This window comes from Eschscholzia californica, unplaced genomic scaffold (genome assembly GCF_041429995.1).
Source record: "Eschscholzia californica isolate CP2 unplaced genomic scaffold, dmEscCali1.0.p SCAF_5, whole genome shotgun sequence".
Classification (NCBI taxonomy): Eukaryota; Viridiplantae; Streptophyta; class Magnoliopsida; order Ranunculales; family Papaveraceae; genus Eschscholzia; species Eschscholzia californica.
The window spans coordinates 722182-740592 of NW_028238472.1; the positions used below are offsets into that span (position 1 = coordinate 722182).

An 18411-nucleotide genomic window follows, 5' to 3' on the forward strand; every position below is an offset into this window, starting at 1 on the left:
AAGAAAAAACATAATTTTTAAGATAGAGTGTTGCATCGGAGGTCCCTTCATTTTGAAGATTGGATATATATATCATTTGAGATAAATCGATTTTTTTTATCTTTAGCAAAAGTTCATGAGCTATAGCTTCAGGATTTTATGGAAATGTCTTCGATATCGAAATTGCATGAAGCTCAAACCGTAGATGTGAGTCGACACTCTAGCGAAAACAGTCTGTATCTTTCCAAATGGACTTTTAACTTTTAAGGTATGAATTCGAATTTTCAGAGCTTAGTCGTAAAAGTTTTAGTTTTGACGAAAATTTGTGAACTATATAACCTTTAAATTTTCGGGGAATACCATCTGACATAGAAGTCGTACTGGAACTGGAATAGTTGATGCAAATCAACTTGGAACCAAGATGCATAGCCTTCCAAGTGGACTTTCAACTTCCATGAAAACTCCTAAGTTATAGTGTTTGGACTTTTATAGAAATATTGTTGATGTTGGAATCACACCATAACTTTACGACATTCTGACAAGGATCCCTAGCTTTGCAAATGGAACTTTAACTTTTATGCCCAAATTAGTATCATTTTAGTTTTGTCGAAAAATTGTTAATTTTGACTATTGTTTATGAGTAGCTTTGAATTTTTGTAGGAATGTTGTCGAGATGTCGGAATTCACGACATTCGAATTCTTGATGCAATCTAACATAAAAAAAAAATTGATTTCCACATGCACTTTCAACATTTAAGGCCGGAATCCTATCATTTGAGCTTACTTGAATTAATTTTGATGGCAAATTAGTGAAATCTTGTGGATTTTGAAAAAAAAGGTCCGTTAGAAATTAATTGAAATTGTAGTCGTTGATGTAAATCGACATTCTAACTAAAGTTGCTTCAAACTCTAGTCATTGATAAAGAAAATTTAGTGATTGATACAATTGACTTTCGAACATAAAATAATAAATTCTAACATGCTCTTTTAACTCTCTTTTTTTATGAACAATGCAAAAAAATTAACCTCTTAAGTAAAGACAGCCAGTTTGATAATTTCTTGTTTTCTTGTGGATACAGTTTGTTTCTTGTTTAAAGGAAGTTTTTGATCAATATCCCCATTTTTAAAAGATTTGGAACAATAGCAAACTTGGGTAACTTATGTCTCTAATATCATTTTCATTTAGCATGTCTCCAATGAAAATGACTTTAACTAAAAAAAAAGTAGAGCAAACTAGTTTGTATAACAAATTTCTTAGGTAGAAATCCCCAAAAATATTAACTACCATACCAAACTAAAGACGGTAGCCACATTAAAAGGAAGACGAGAATTTAAACACTTGGAAATGAAAGGTTAACCAATGGATGGCACATAATCTTGACAATTGACAAAAAAATGAACAATTTGTTATGAAATGCTAATGACATGACATAATGTAGCTTTAATATGTTTCCCTATCATCCTCATTCAATCTCCTTTTACATTGATATGTTTTTGTTTCATAAAAAAACTATTTTGTAAATGGAAATTGTAATATAATCCTCACCCAATGTCCTTTACATTAATATTTCCGTGTTAGAACAATGAAGTACCAAGTCGATCTATTGTTCATACTCGTCAAAGAAAGAAAAAGTCTATCGTTCATACCGTGGCATTCTAGAGTATCAAGTATTAATCCCATTTCCCCTTTCCTGTTGTACATCAAGCAGCTAGTTCAACTAGTAAATTTTGATGAAAGAAAAAGTAAGACGAAAAGCAAAAGAAAATAATTAACTACAAGAACTAAGAAGAGAAACACATATAATGCGATGGAATCTCTCCTTCAGAAACCTCACTATCGTTTGTTCAACAAAAAATCGTTTGCTCACGACTTGCCGACTTGGCTAACATTTAGAAAAAAGAAATCCCACAGTTTGCCTTAAATGAGCTATCCGGTTGTGAAGTATGAATTCCTTACATAATAAAAAATGATGACTTTTTCTCCAACATTAATTGAAGATAACTCCTAGGACAATCAAACGGTGTGTCACCGCCATTAGAGTTGAGATATTTTATATAAAAACTTGTTGTGACGAAATCAAGTAAACTAAGAAAAGTATAGTCGAAATAAATAATCACACAGAATACAAGAGATTTACATAGTTTGATTGGCGAGACCTAAGGCCTACTCCACGACGAATAACGAAGCGGCGCCTTTCACTATGAAAAGATAAATAAGTTACACAAGAGATTCGTGAGAGATTTACGTAGTTCGGTCGTCGAGCCCTACTCCACAACCATCTCTGGCCCGCGACTTAAAGGATGTGTTTGGTAAATATTTTTTTGACTTTTCCACCTTCCCTGAATTTTTTTTTTTTATTTCCCCAAAACACTGACCTTTTTTTTTATAGTAGCAAATTGACAAGGCTAACAAACCCAAAATTTATTGTTAGAATAACGTTGATTTTTTACCTTTCTTATACTTTAACCTAGGGGTGGGAATCGGTCCGGTCGGGCCGACCGCGGGCCTTAACTTCATCGGTCGGTCTCGGTCGGGCACTCAAAATCAATGTTCGCCTATTTACTCGGTTGATCCGGTCCGGTCAAAATCAACATTTCCATTGACCAAATCCCGCTTGTGACCGAGAGACCGGTCGGGACTCACCGGTATCGGTCGGACGGTATCGGACCAAACCACCTAATTTACAATTAAATAATACCTAAATGAAAGATTAAAATTCTGAGATTTCATTAACTATTCTTATACTTTTAAATACTACTTAGTCACTTACAATTTACAAGTAAGATTACAATACTTTCAATAAAAAAAAAGTAACATTACAATATTGGGGGTATTTAAATTACAAAGCACAAAAGTGAAGGCAGAGAGATGAACTTGAAGTGAAGAACAAACTAGGGTTGGTTGTTTACAACTTAGAACAGATGAAGTGATGAATGGAGGCAGATAGCGAGAGAGATGATTCTGATGAAGGTGCGGCAAATGAAAGGAAGGGAGGTGTTTATATAGAGGATGGTAGAATGTTCTGGACTCTAGGGTTTTAATCCAACGGTTGTGCATCATACTCGATTGGCTCCAAATATCAACCGTTGGATTAACCCTAATTTACTACGGGTAACGGGCAGTCGGTCGTGTAGGTTGTTAATTCGGTACTTAATGGTCGTGCCTATCGGTATTAACCATCGGTCTTTAACCGGACGGGTTAATCGGTATGGTCACCCGGTCAAAGGGCTATGACCATTTCCCGACTGCTAACTACCCGGTTGACGGGCCGGGCTTTTCTCGTCACGGGTATCGGGTACCTGCGGTACCTAACGGACCCGGGCGGACCCAAGCGGGTACCGGGCTTCCGGGCCGTTATCCCACCCCTACTTTAACCTAGGGAAAAGATGGAACTAATAGGCAATTTATATTTCCATTGTACCAAATACTACTTGAAATGTGTCCCAGATGTGGCCACCACCGATGGCTACAGATATGTAAGGTCAAGACAATTGAAGTGTACGAATCACTTGCCTAAACGTATGTATTTTCTTTTTTTCTTGTTGAAGGACCTAAAAACGTATGTCTTGATCTATTGTCAAGAATGTTTTGAGTATTGAGTAAGTTGTTTGTAACAATGTCAGTATAGAAGGCAACAGGGAATGCCCTAACAAATAAACATCAAGTCATTGCAGTTTGAAGGACGTTTCTTGGAGCACATCCACTGTAGGTGGGTTCCGCTCTCAAATTCAAATTTGAGAGTCCAACCCCATTGGACTTCAATCGGGGAGCCGGGCCTCCCTTTCGGGCTCCCAACCCCTAAATAAGACCATTGGGGTGTTCCAACGGTCTAGGACGAATTTAGGAGTTCGACCTAAGGGTGCAAAATTGTGCACTTTTTTTTACAAACACAAAATACTTATATTCATTAATTATATTAATATATGAAGGATTATAAACGCAATTGATCTCTACGAGACTTCATGTTTTGAAATGCCTGCATAATCGACACATTATTAATTTCACTATAAGCATTTTTCAATAAAGACTACTATAAACTATCATTCAACCATGGACCACTCGCCTTGTTTCTTATTCGTGTCTCGATTAGCTTTATTGTTAAAAAAACTCTTTCAACGGAGGCAGTTGCAATCCACAACGTTGTATATGCAATATATTTATTTGGGAGAATTTGACATACACCCCCACTATTATATGAATATTAGGATTACACCCCCACTTTTTAAAAACTTTTGATATACACCCCCACGTGGACGGAAACCGTCAACTCAGAGTTAAGTTAGGTGTGTGCGAAACACACGTGCCAACCATGACGATTTTACCCTTTTGTAGTTGTTAAAATATTTTCAGAGATTTTGACATACACCCCCAATATTATATGAATTTCGGGACTACACCCCCATTTTTTGAAAAAACAAAATTCCTCAATTTACCCTTCAACGGTCATCTTTTCCCTCTTGTCTTATAAACTTATTTATCTTAGACAAGCTAAAAGATCAAAGCGAAAGCACTATTTGGGATATCAAACTATAGAAATGATGGGAGGTAGATGGACCATTTCTTAGTGGTGGTTTTAATTGTTTGGTGGATTGTACTAGAATGGGTTTCATGAAAATTCTAATTAGAATAATTAAAAAAGTTAGGAATTAACTTACTGATGATTGACATACCTTCCTTCTTCTGCCATTGATGAAATACTCAACAAAAAAAAAAACATACTGATGACTGACATACCTTCCTTCTTCTGCCATTGATGGTATTCTTTACAAGAACCAGAATCACCAAAGGGGTTTCTAATGTTCGTGCCTTTAGAGAAAGAAACAGACAATCACGAAAGGGGTTTCAGTTGTTCCTGTCTTTAGAGAGAAGAAAGAACAATTTTCTAGAAGCAAAGAGAAACGAAGAATTTGACATATAAGATAAATAAGTTCTTTCGCTTGATATCCCAAATAGTTCCTCCCATCTTTTCTATAGTTTGATAATCCAAATATTTATTTCGCTTTGATCTTTTAGCTTGTCTAAGTTTATAAGACAAAAGGTAAAAGATGATCGTTGGAGGGCAAATTGAAAAATTTTGTTTTTTCAAAAAATGGGGGTGTAGTCCAAAAATTCATATAATAGTGGGGGTGTATGTCAAAATCTCGCAAAATATTTAAACAACTACAAAAGGGTAAAATCGTCATGGTTGGCGCGTGTGTTTCGCACATGTCTAGCTTAACTCTGAGTTGACGGTTTTCGTTCGGGTGGGGGTATATATCAAAAGTTTTCAAAAAGTGGGGGTGTAGTCCTAATATTCATATAATAGTGGGGGTGTATGTCAAATTCTACCTGTTTATTTTGATAAATTTAACGAAACGTATATAGCATATACTATATGAGCATATGACCTTTTGCTACAACCAAAGTCATAACAAAAAATTTATTTGTGTTACGAACTACATCTTATTCGAAAGTTTGTAGCTAAAGCCATTTGCAACATTACTATTGGTTACGTGTTATTGCCATAGGTAAATCTCAATTGCTACGAATTGTTGTTCACTTGCTACGGATTTGAGTTGTAAGAAAAGCCCTCCATGTGCGGCTTTGAAAAAAAAATGATTTTTTTAATCTCTTTATTGTTTAAAAAACAAATTAAAACATTTTCTGTAACTTTTTTGTGTTTATCTTCATATAATACTCTCTCTCTCGCTCTATAACAATATCAAATTTAAATTTTATATTTGAAACTAATAATTTATAGCTAAAAATTGAAATCAAAATTCTACACACGTACATCACCCACGCATATAATTTGGATTTGGAAATCTTTGTTAGGTCATTGGAATTGAAAAAGTTCAAAGGCTCCAAAATTAGAAGTACGATCCCCTACATTGGGCCTGCTCTAACCTTGACATCACGCTGAACAATTTGCTTTGTGTGCAGGTAATCAATCACCACTGAAAATTAGACAAGCCTTTTATAGCATTTCCTAAAATGTATCATAAATTTTATTACCATTTTCGGTTGACCCAAACACTAACGAAAAGTTAATGACATAACCAAAGTTCCATATTTAGGATCCATCACGTTTTTTTTTGTTGAACTTAGTGACAATATTAATAATATTCTCGTATATAAAAAATAAATTATAAACGGATTTCAATAGGCGCTTACATATTTTGTCTAAGAATAAGATACAAGGTTACATTATTACAATAGTACATGTCCGTCACCCTTTCTACTTTAGTTTTTTTTTGTTGAAAGCCCTTTCTACTTTAGTTGAATACCCCCATCCTAAGCTCTTGACTTATTGAGTAGTTATCTCCAAAACCAACATATTAGATATAGTTATCTCCAAGATATGAAATTTAGGCATTAAAATAAAGTAAATATAAATTAGATGTAGTTCAAGGCTTTTTTAGGATATCTTTTAAAAGAAAATCAGCTTGTTATAGAATCGTCTTCAATTCATGAATCTTGATGTATTCATATTATCTTTGTGTGATATATAAATATCTTGTAATGACTGACTTTGAATTCCATATAAAAGGGGTAATTCTAACTTGGTCCCAAATTTATGCCCCATTAGAAAACTTGGCTCCTATGTTTCTAATTTGCCTCATAAAACCATTTTTGCATTAATTAACTTTAACTGTTAAATTTCACTCTTCATCCTTTTACCCTATTTTCATTTCTTATTATCTTTCTTCTTTGACCGTCAAGTTAATTAGTGAAAAGGATCGACGACATGCCACTTCCCGCGATCTTCAACCAATAGAAGTTTCTCTCTTTTTTCTTCTTCCTCTACTCACCACCACCATCATCATCATTCTCATTCTCTCTCTATTTCTGAAGCTTCAACAAAAGCTGTAATTTATAGCTCTAGAGACAGAGAGAGAATAGTCGTGCTGATAATGACAATTGAAATGGAGAGAAGTACCAATAATTTGAAGGAGAGAAAAGTAAGGACGTTAGTGTAAACACGCACATCGTTCGGGAGAAATTGGAGGACAAAAATGTAATTAGATAATTACACATTTTGTGGACCTCCGACTAAATTATTATTTAGCATGTCCTTCTAGTCCATTTTTTTTTTTGGAGCCAAAATGGATTTACCACCCATGACTATCTCATCAAACCAGAGTCGCTATAAATTTTCCCCAACGTTCATACCCAGAGAGCGGCAGACTCATTTTCAAGTAGCTCCGATCCGCTCTCCCCGATCCGATCAACGTAAGTGGTCCGAACTTCAATTCTCTTCTTAATTGAAATCCTAGGGTTTTAACCAGGTACTTCTTTAGTACTGTTGTAAGATTTTGTTGTTGTTGTCTGGTGGAAGAATCAAATGGAAAAAAAAGGTGAAAACCCTAAGGTTGTTATAGAGTTTGAACAAGGATGGGAAATGATGGAGAAAGGAGTTACTAAACTTATTAACATTCTTGAAGGGTTACCTGGACCACAATTCAATAGTGTAGATTACATGAAATATTATGAGTAAGTTTGATTCTTTTCCCCTTAGGGTTTCTTAAAGTTTTGATTTTTTTTTAATGGTGATTTTGATTTGTTTTGAAACTTGGGTAATGACTAATGACAGGGTTGTCTATAATATGTGTACTCAAAAACCACCCCATGATTACTGTAAGGAACTTTATGGAAAATTTGAGGAAGTCATGGTTCAATACATTGATTCAACTGTAAGGAATGATTATTGAAATTTAGTGTTATTTCATTGTTCTTCTTAAATCTTGGTTTTGTATGTCATTTTGAGCTTCATTTGGATTGATCATTGTGTTGTTTAATTAGGTATTGCCGTCTTTGAGAGAGAAGCATGATGAATTTATGTTAAGGGATTTTGTGAATAGATGGGCAAATCATAAACTCATGGTTAGGTGGCTTTCTAGGTTTTTTAATTATCTTGAACGGTACTTCGTTGCTCGAAGAGGACTTCCAAGACTCAATGAAGTTGGATTTAATTGCTTCCGCGTTCGGGTACGAAAGAAATGTTAACTTTATGTCTTTAGATCATTAATTATTGATTCAGACTAAAAAATACTTTTGAGTATTTTCCCTAGTTTAGACAAGATTGCGTACCAAATCAAGAGTTTTTATGGAATTTCCAATTTCAGGTATTCGAGGAGATTAAAGAGAAAGTGAGAGATGCTGTAATTTCCATGGTAGGTTAAATAAAAATCAAGATTTTCCTTTTCTTTATCTGCGATTAACGATATTTAGTTATTAACAACTTATCTTCCACTAGATTGATCAAGAGCGTGAAGGGCAGCAGATTGATCGAGCTTTGGTGAAGAATGCTTTAGACATTTTCATGGAAATAGGAAAGGGAAATATTGATTATTATGGAGAAGTCTTCGAACCAGCCATGGTTCAACACACTGTTGCTTACTATTCTCGAAAAGCTTATATTTGGAGTCTAGAAGATTCTTGTTCATTCTTTGTGCGGAAGGTATTTTTCCTGTTAGTATATATGCCTTAGAGACAATGGAGATGATAAATAACTTTTCCATGAAATTCAGGCCGATGAGTGCTTGAAAAGGGAAAAGGACATTATTGCTCATTGCTGGCACGTTAGCACCGGACAGAGGTTAATGGAGGTTTGTTTACGAGTTCCCTTTTTTATTTTCTTCGCCGTTTGTCTCACTCAGCTGGTGTGAAAACTAAGGTGTCAAGTATTTCCAATAGCAGAGCATTATATAGTATATACATTAGTACATGCAGCGCCATCGTACACTAGTACGGGGTGTTGGGCGCGGTGCGTGAAATAACGATAAAACGGGGCCATGACTCTATACGGATTACATTGTAGCCTTATGTACTAGGCCCTTCGTTTTCTTACTTCCAGCATTTAGTTTTGATCAAGTGTTGTTACACTGCATAGAAAAGTGTCAAAGACATTAACCTAGCTAGGTTGACCTAACAAGATTGTAGCAGCTAGCAGTACACAAAGATGTAAATACAAAATACAACCTTCTTCAAGTTTTAACTTTTACGTTAAGTTTTGGTCAACTATGGTGAAAGCACCTGGTTTATGATCTCAGAAGTTGATTTTAGAGGAATGAGGTTAAAGCACAAAATATGTTATTGCAGGGAAACCTACTGAGGTGATTGTCCTATGAGTACCTGATGAGATCCAAAAGTCCAACACGACAAAAATTAGAATTAAAGGAGTATCCCTGTTACATAGAAAAAAAAAATCTTATAGGGGCGTAAGAAGTTACTTACTAAAGTAACATAAACTTTTCTTACTTTGATTCTAACCCATTTGGTACGCCTTACCTTTGTAGATAGTGCAGCACGAGTTATCTGTAAATGCAATTCGACTTCTTGAGAAGGAACATGCTATATGGCTTGCAATGCCTAGAGATGATAAGGTATTTGTTGTAATTCACCTTATGCTAATCTTGGTTTGCAGAAATTTGTTAAGCGTGTGATGTTTACTCTGTAGGAGTACTTCTCAGGGCTGTATACACTCTTCTCGAAAATACCTTGCTTGGAACCTGTATCTAATTTATTTAAACAGGTTAGAATTTTTTTTTGCTTTTCAGTTTAAAATTTTAGAGGCTCTTTTCGATGGGTCACTTCTATATAATTTTGAGTTTTCTGCATTCTCTGGTGTTCCTCTAATGCAGTATGTTGTTGCGAAAGGCACTGCTTTTTTCAAACAATCAGAAGATGTAGCCATGAAAAAGAAGGTTTGTTATTAACACAACCTTTTCCCATTAGTCCGGAAACTCGTTCATCGAGTCTATATTATGCAACTTCAAGAGATGCAATTAACAATTATATTCTTCGCAGGCAGATAGAAGAGACGCAGTTGGTTCACAACTTGTGAGTTTTCAATTTGTAACCTAAGAATCTAGAATAACTATCGGTAATGGACTCTGAATTGGTTAAATCTCCACAGGTTTTTATAGGAGAATTAATGGAGTTGCATGAGAAGTACCTGGCATTTGTGAAAGATTGCTTCAAGAATCATTATCTTTTTCACATGGTTTTCTCTTATCCTCATGGTTGACTGGTTCTTTAGATTTACTTTTTTTGTTTCTTCTGACAAGTTCCTTTTGTGGTACATTAGGTATTTCAAAAGGCTTTTGAGGAGTTCTGCAGTAAGGATCTAGCTGGGTGCTCAACTTCAGAAATTCTGGCTACTTTCTTTGATAATGTTCTTAACAAGGGCAGAAGAGAGCACTTGAACGATGACTATGTGGAAGAAACAATGGAAAAAGTGGGTTTTTTTTTTAACTCATTGATTATGATTATTGTTTCCATTCACCGCTGCTGAGTCCACTTTACTTTGGTTCTTGAATTCTGAAATTATCTACAGGCAATAGATCTGCTCGCTTGTATTAGTGATAAAGATCTTTTCGTCAAATTCTATAGGTAAAAGTTCTTTTTCAGAACATTACTACTTGTTTCGATCAATTGGTGGAGATACCGTTATATTAAGTGTTTTTTGGTTCCATTTACTCTTGTTTATTACAGCAAAAAACTTGCCCATCGGCTTCTCTTGGACAAGAATGCAAATAATGACTGTGAAAGGAGGATTTTGTCAAAAATGAAGCAGCAATTTGGTGGGCAATTCACATGCAAGATGGAGGGGATGGTAAGTTGCTGAGATAAATCCCAATGAACTCTAACATTCAGCTTAAGGATATAATTAACGTTAAAGAAGTGTATGTATAAAACATAATTGGAATTAATATTCGTATATATTTTTGTTTGTAAGTAGTCATTCATGCAAATAGTCACTATTAGAAAGATAGGCAATAAGAAGTTACGAGAAGAAGTATAAACCTTTGATGTAGACTCATTTATCGTAACATATTTCTAATCATTTGATTGCCTGTTTGATTTGTGCACCTACCGCATTATTTTTTATTAGCGTTGCTACTTACTACTATAAAGTCGTACTTTTGTACAAGGAGTTAGATTTCGAAATATTGCAGTCGAAATTACCGAAATATTTCCATGCCTACTGAAATTTCCATCGAAAGCGAAATTTTGCTAAGTTTCTCTTACAATGCCTTGGCAATGAAATAAATGACCGAAATATTTCCATTTCCATGCCTACCGAAACTTCATTCCTCGCTTTTGTGTTAAAGATGTATGTCCCTCTAAAGAAAGCTATATCATCTAAGAATTTGGTATCTAGTGTTCAAGGTTCTTTTATTCTTATGGTATATTTACTTGAGACAGTTCAAAGTGTTAGATTGCTTCAGTTATCTTCGGCTTGTACTTAATGAATAGCTGGAAGATTAAGGTAGTGTTTTTTTTTCAAGTACGTTTGAAATCTGCTTCATGGTTTGAGTTGTGTTATGTCAGTTTTAGGAATGTTTGTTTTTGTGTGACTCGTTTGAATAGTTGATTCGGGTTCGTTTTTGGTCCATTTGATTCAAACATAATGCAAACAAAAACCAACACCATATGCCACCTAAAACTATATGCATTGTATTGCTACGTTAGGGTCGATGCGGATCCTATTAACACTACTTCAATCATAGATCGAGGTTGATGTTTTCATACTTTTCCTCTTTTAGATGTCTGATTTGACGTTAGCAAGGGAGAGTCAGACCAGCTTTGAGGAATATCTAAAAAGCAGTTCGTACCCAAATCTTGGGATTGACTTGACAGTAACTGTCCTGACTAATGGGTTTTGGCCGAGCTATAAATCGTTTAATCTAAACCTACCCAAAGAGATGGTAAACATTCATTACCTTTTCTCTTTTCATTTTTCTCTTTTCCATTCAAATTGGTGAGTTATTGTAAGTCGTATACAGGTCCAGTGTGTGGAAGTCTTTCGAGAGTTCTACCAAACAAAAACGAAACACAGGAAACTCACATGGATCTACTCACTCGGTACTTGTAACGTCATTGGAAACTTTGATCCAAAATCTGTGGAGCTTATAGTTACCACATCTCAGGTTAAGCAAATTTTCTATTGTTAAATGAGTTGAAATTTCTGAGTGAAAGAAATTTGACTTTGACCTATCTCTTTTGTTTACAGGCGGCTGCATTGATGCTATTCAATGATTCAGATAGGTTAAGTTATTCAGAAATCATGACTCACTTGAACTTAACCGACGATGACACCGTTAGATTGCTTCATTCTCTCTCCTGTGCGAAATACAAGATTCTCAAGAAGGAACCGAGTACCAAAACCATCTCTCCAACAGACTATTTTGAGTTCAATTCAACATTTACAGACAAGATGAGGAGGATCAAGGTTAGGGTATATTCTGAATTCTGGTTTGTCTATTTCCTTTTCTTTATCATTTCTTATCGATATGAAGTTCAAAGATATTTATCAATTTGTACTCGCACTCTTCCGTATTAGTATAGGCCGAGTCTAAAATATAATTCTCTATTTTGGTATACCTTTGGAATTTTTAGTGTTTAAATATTCGAGCGTAAGAGTGAATAAGTTGATTTTGGCAAATTTCTGTTGAAGATGAAATATCACTTGTGATACTGCAGATTTCTCTCCCTCCTGTCGATGATAAGAAGAAAGTAACTGCGGATGTCGATAAAGAGAGACGATATGCAGTAGATGCCTCAATTATTCGGATAATGAAAAGTCGGAAGGTTTTGGATTACCAACAGTTAGTGATGGAATGTGCTGATCAGTTAAGCCGAATGTTCAAGGTACTCCTTTCATGTTTCTATCTAATTGAGTTGGATCATAAAACAAGCCTTACATCTCGAGCAAACAAGTTTTTACGTATAAAATATGTTTGAATATGAGAGAAGAAAGACTTGTTTTAAGATCTGAGAGATAAATGTATATCCCATTTGCCCGCTCTATATTAACCCATATTCTTGATGAACAGCCTGATACTAAGGTCATTAAGAAGCGAATTGAAGATCTTATTGCTCGGGATTATTTGGAGAGAGATGAAGAAAATGTCAACTTGTTCAGGTACCTTGCTTGATATCGCTAGTATCCCAATCGGAAAATTGTTCTCTTCAACAAGTCTAAAGTAGAAGATGGACAGAGATTTTTGCAGGGCCATGGTTGCTAAGAAAGCTTACATATTAGAACAAGATATACACATATTGGTTGGGTGTCAACCCACTTATAGAGAAATAAACTTCACTTTTAATAAAGCTTTGAAAACTCAAAACTGAGTAAACCTATTGTTTTTAGCCCATAAATGAAAGAAATATTATGTCAATTTTAATTTATTTTTTTGCTTATCTATGTTTGGTTCCTTGGGTGTCTTTCATCTATATTTTCTTTATTCTTACTCCTTTGAAAGACAAACTTACTTTAGTTCATGCACTCTTTAGTCTTAACAAGGGCATGCTATATTAGTATTATTACGTGTATCCTGGTTATATTGAAACGGTACGTGGTTATATCAACAAAAGTACTTGGGTATATGGAAACCTGCTTATCAGCTTATGAATTATGAATTTATGATTGATACAAAACTTTCAATCACAAGACCCTCTTTATTGAAGTGTTGGAAATTTTCAATCCAACCTTCAAGGAAGATTTCAGAGTTGACATAGAGAAAGAAATAAACACTACTTAGTACCTTCAACTAACTCCTAACCAAAAAATATGGTCATGATTCATTTCTCCATTTTTTCTTCTTTATTTGCTTTTATGGTGATCATAATTTGACATGACATTAAGATTAGAACCTTATCTATAGTATGTGCACTCAAAAACCACCTCACAAATACTCTGATTAGCTTTACAGCAAATACAAGGAGATTTTTTTTTATCAACACATTACTTCAACTGTAATATTATTGAATTCAGGGTTTATCGAACTTAGGATTTATAAGCTAGTTCTCTGTTTTTGAATTTCTCTGATTAGCTTTACAACAAATACAAAGAGATTTTTTTATCAGTATGTTACTTCAACTGTAATATTATCGAAAATAGGGTTTATCAAATTCAGGGTTTATCAAATTCAGGGTTTATCAAATTCAGGGTTTATCAAACTTAGGGTTCATCGAACTTATGATTTATAAGCTAGTTCTTTGTGTTTGAATTTCTCTTAAAAAAATCATTTTTTCTTCTTCTTTAATTAGGTGTTGCCATCTTTAAGAGAGAAGCATGATGAATTTTGTTAAGAGATATATTAGATAGATGGAGGAATCATAAAGTCATGATCAAATTGCTTTCAATATCTTAATCGTTTTTATCGGTCGGGGCTTAGAGGACTTGAAGAAGTTGGATTCCGTTGTTTCCATGATCTTGTACAAATTGATGCTTGGAGGCTAAAAGTAGTTTTGATTGTATTCCCTAGTTTAGATAGGATCAAATACCAAAATCACCAATAAGAGTTTTTATGTTACATATGAAATCTGACTTAAGGTCTGAATTGACTTGAGTCAGAGTTTAGAATGTTTGTTTCCCGTATAGCTCGCTTAATGGCTGATTTTGGGTCCATTTGAGACTAATTCAGATGAGTCAGTTTCAGACCATGAGTTTCTTGGTCTGGTACAAAAAGAATGTTGATACTTGGAGGCTAAAAACAGTTTATATTCCCTAGTTTAGATAGGATCAAGTACGAAATTACCAATTAAGAGTTTTTATGGAGTTCCTAATTACAGGTATGAGGAAATGAAAGGGAAAGTTAGAGATTTTGTAATTTCTCTCGTTCTAAATGAATCGAAGTCTTTTCTTTCTTTTTTTTCCCTCATTTACAGGTGATGTGTAAGTATTAATGACTTATTTTCCATTAGATCAAGCAAGAGCGTGAGGGAGAGCAGATTGATCAAGATTTGGTAAGTAATGTTTTTGATATTTATGTTAAAATTGGAAAGAGGAATATGGAATGTTATGAAAATGAGTTAATGACTTCAAGGCAGCTATTCTTAAAGACATTATGGCTTTCTATTCTTCTAAACCTTATTGTTGGAGTCTATATGATTCATGTTCAAAGTACATGTTAAGGTATTTTTCTTCTTGTTAGTAGAATGTCTTAGCTACATATTTTAGATGATAAATAAACGCTCCGTCAAATTTAGGCAGAGTGCTTGAAAAGCGAGAAGGACGTTGTTGCTCATTACTTACCTTGTAGCAGCGTACAGAGGTTAATGGAGGTTTGTTTATAGCTTCCTTGTATATTTCCTTTCTTATTTGTTTCGCTTATCCAGTAAGAGAATAATGGTATCAAGTTCTTATAGTAAAAGAATCCTATGTCCTATAGAAAGTGGTACGCGCATAGTTATCTAACACTGGTGCGAGGTGTTGGACATAATGAGTGGAAAATGAAAACGGGGTCATCACCGTACACATTATATTCTTTTCTTATTTGTTAGGGACTAATTTGGTGTTTATTTTTTTATCCACCGTGTTGTTTTCTACTTACCTTTTCCGTAAAAAGTAGAAGATATTAACTTAGCTAGGTATTTCATGGACCTACCATTATCGTGGCAAGTACACACAAGGTGTACGTGTAAGTACAACAATGCTTCTTCTTCAGGTTTTACCTGATTGTTACCCCGTTGTAAAAAAACACTTGGTTAATGATCTCAGACGCCAACCATTGGATGTAGAGAACTGAGATTCAAACTGAATGCTTGTTCAGAGCAAACCTCAAGTGATTGTAGCATCTCAGGTTATACCGACTCAAGTACATGTGAGTGTGCCTGATAAGTATCCGGGTTTCCAACACGACAAATATTACAAACAATAAGTATCCTTGTTGCAGTACAACAAAATCCATAATAGGGATGTAACAAATTTACTTGGGATGAGTTCAGCGAACCATCATTTTTTGGAAGAAACGAACACTTTTCTACGTTTGACTCATCCATTTCTTGTGTCTCGTCTTTGTAGGAAGTGCGACATGTGTTGTCTGTATATGCGACCAAACTGTGTGAAAAGGAACACTTGATGGCTTGCAACACCTACAGAGGGTCCCTCGGGTGTACGACCTTTATATATATTTTGAGTTTTCGTCATTCTCTTGTGTTCCTCAAATGCAGCGTTTAGATCGGGTTAATAAATCGTCTCATTGTCCGTCTTGATATGGTTTTCGAATGTTTAGTTGTAGATATTCGAATTTAAGAGTGGATAAGTTGATTTTGGCAAATTTACACTAGAGATGAGATATCACTTTTGAGACTGCAGATTCCTCTCCCTCACACCGACAATAAAAAGAAAGTGATTGAGGATGTTGATAAGTGCATACGGTATCCCGTGGATGCCTCAATTGTGCGAATCATGATGCAGAAGGTTTTAGGTTACCAATAGTTGGTGATGGAATGCATCGAGCTATTAAGCCACATGTTCAAGGTATTCCTTTCGTGTTCTTTTCTTCGTTTCGTTTATAGCTAACTTCTTATTCCTTACCTTGTATTAACCCATATATTGTACTGAAACTCTTAATAAACCGCCTGATTTGAAGGTCATCAAGAAACGAATCGAAGATTTATAACTGTTGGATTATTTGGAGATAGACAAGGAAGATCTCAACTTCATGAGGTGCCTTGCTTGATTTCGCTAGTTGACTAATCGAAATTGGTTGGTTTGTCACTGACGAATGGAAAGTAGAAATTGAACATAGATTGTGGAGTGGCTAGAAAGATGGCAGAATAGAATAGGAGAAATACAAACAAACTAATGTCATTAGTTCATAAAACTGAATCTCAAGGATTGACATTAATTTTGCTTCTCTTGGTTTGTTCCTTGGGAGTATTTCATCTGTATTTCCTACTCTCCTCTACTTATATTATTTAGGCATCTGTTATGATATATATATAGACACACACACGTATGTATGTATGTATGTATGCTTTCACGATACTTATTAGGAGTATGATATACACACGGAGACGCTTATATATGTGTGTGTTTTTGACGGACACAGCGATGGCGTCAAACGTGTTGTACAATCAAATTTTATGTGAAGTTCACTTGTATAATTTGAGTTTTATGTGTATGTACATTTCTAGTAAAACCATATCGTAAAATATTCATTTTTTTCTTCACTTGTTTTTTATTTGCTGAACATACATGCAAAGACCTGCTTTAACATCAAACTTCATTAGAAGGATAAAAAAATGAGAAACAACAAAACTTACATTGTTATAGGACGATGCAGACCAACTTTATGGGTTGCTAGTGATATCGTCCGGTTTGACACTTTCATGCCTCACGGTTTTAAAATGTCTCACAAAAGAAGGGTGTTTAACCTTTTAAGAGGAGCATCACACTTCGTCTCACCACCGATGTGGGATTGTTTTACAACACACCTTCCCAGGACCACATCAGTGTAGAGTGCATTGTGTTGATAACGTGTTATAGGATGATGCGGACCAGCCTTCTAGGTTGCTACTGCTATTATTCGCTTTGGCACTTTTGGTCTTCATGGATTTAAAAGTCCTCACTAGGGAAGGGTGTTTAACCTCTTAAGAGGAGCACCACTCTACGTCTCACCATCGATGTGGTTTCTTTTTTTACAACAATATTCACATTTCAAAATTCATATTGTTAAAAAACAAATAACACCTTAGTTTTGACTTTCTCGATATTGACACATTACCAAGGTCTTTTTTTTTTGTTGTTAAAGAAAACAACTTCTACACTTAAAATCTAAGACTACCTTTATGTTAAGAAAAATAACCTAATTAACTTGATCAGGAATATGAAGATAAACGATGCGAAAGTAAAAGTAGAGACACCAAGATTATTTAACGTGGCAAAAAACCCCTCCAAACTAGAAGGTAAAAAACCACGGGACCTAGTCCAGAAATCTTCCACTATAATTAAATAATGGTTTACACAATTCTTCAAGATGTGTAGAAACACTCTTGGACAACTCTTCACCAAACCTATGGTGGATAAACTGAACAAAGAAACAAAGAAATAAAATCTCTTACTCCTTAGGATTTGAACAAATCCTAGATTACTAAAGGTTGAAGAAGATAACCACAAACTAAATTGCTTCACAAGATTAATAATCTTCTTTTCTTCAAACCAATATTCTGTTCTTTCAATCTCTCTTGAAAGAACCACTTCAGAAATCTCTCTTTCTCTGGCCTCTTTTTGTTCTCATCTCTCTGATCTCTATCTCTTCCCTTTCATTCCCTTTTATAATGATAAATAGGGAGGTTTACCAAAAGAAATAGGAATTCCTTTTTAGGCTTGAAAAAATAGAAACTTCTATTTTTTCCCCAAACAAGGAATAAGGGAAATCCTATTCCAACCAGGAGTCCTTTTATTATAAGGAGGGACCCCAACAAACTCCCCCTCCCAACTTATGAAGAGGGACCTACCATCCCCAAACCTGCAACACTGCTACATAGCTCATGTTTGCCTTTGGGTAATGGTTTTGTCACCATATCTGAACCATTGTCGTCAGTATGGATTTTCTCGATCTTCAACACCTTGTCTTCAAGAACATCTTGGATCCATGGGTATCTCACATTTATATGCTTGGACTTTGAATGGAAACTAGAATTCTTACTGAGGT

General features: G+C 34.9%; 1 protein-coding gene across 9 annotated transcripts; it reads left to right on the forward strand.

The window, feature by feature from the left end:
• Positions 1-7000: 7000 nt before the first annotated feature.
• Positions 7001-16861, forward strand: LOC147535950 (cullin-1-like). 9 transcript variants are annotated; one of them, XM_086644940.1, is made up of 24 exons: positions 7057-7192; positions 7299-7453; positions 7554-7653; positions 7763-7948; positions 8086-8133; positions 8217-8420; positions 8491-8568; positions 9259-9345; positions 9420-9494; positions 9604-9666; positions 9770-9802; positions 9879-9965; positions 10050-10199; positions 10299-10354; positions 10457-10577; positions 11512-11673; positions 11752-11895; positions 11979-12197; positions 12449-12616; positions 12802-12890; positions 14675-14716; positions 14960-15034; positions 16068-16232; positions 16345-16861. In XM_086644940.1, exons 2-22 carry the CDS (start codon positions 7305-7307, stop codon positions 14970-14972), a joined length of 2274 nt encoding a protein of 757 aa, XP_086501066.1. In that variant the 5' UTR covers positions 7057-7192; positions 7299-7304; the 3' UTR covers positions 14973-15034; positions 16068-16232; positions 16345-16861. The 9 variants fall into 9 exon arrangements, with proteins under 9 accessions (XP_086501071.1, XP_086501070.1, XP_086501064.1 ...); XM_086644945.1 differs by having other exon boundaries at positions 7001-7453; positions 14639-14716; XM_086644939.1 differs by having other exon boundaries at positions 7030-7453; positions 14018-14716.
• The last annotated feature ends 1550 nt before the right edge of the window (positions 16862-18411 follow it).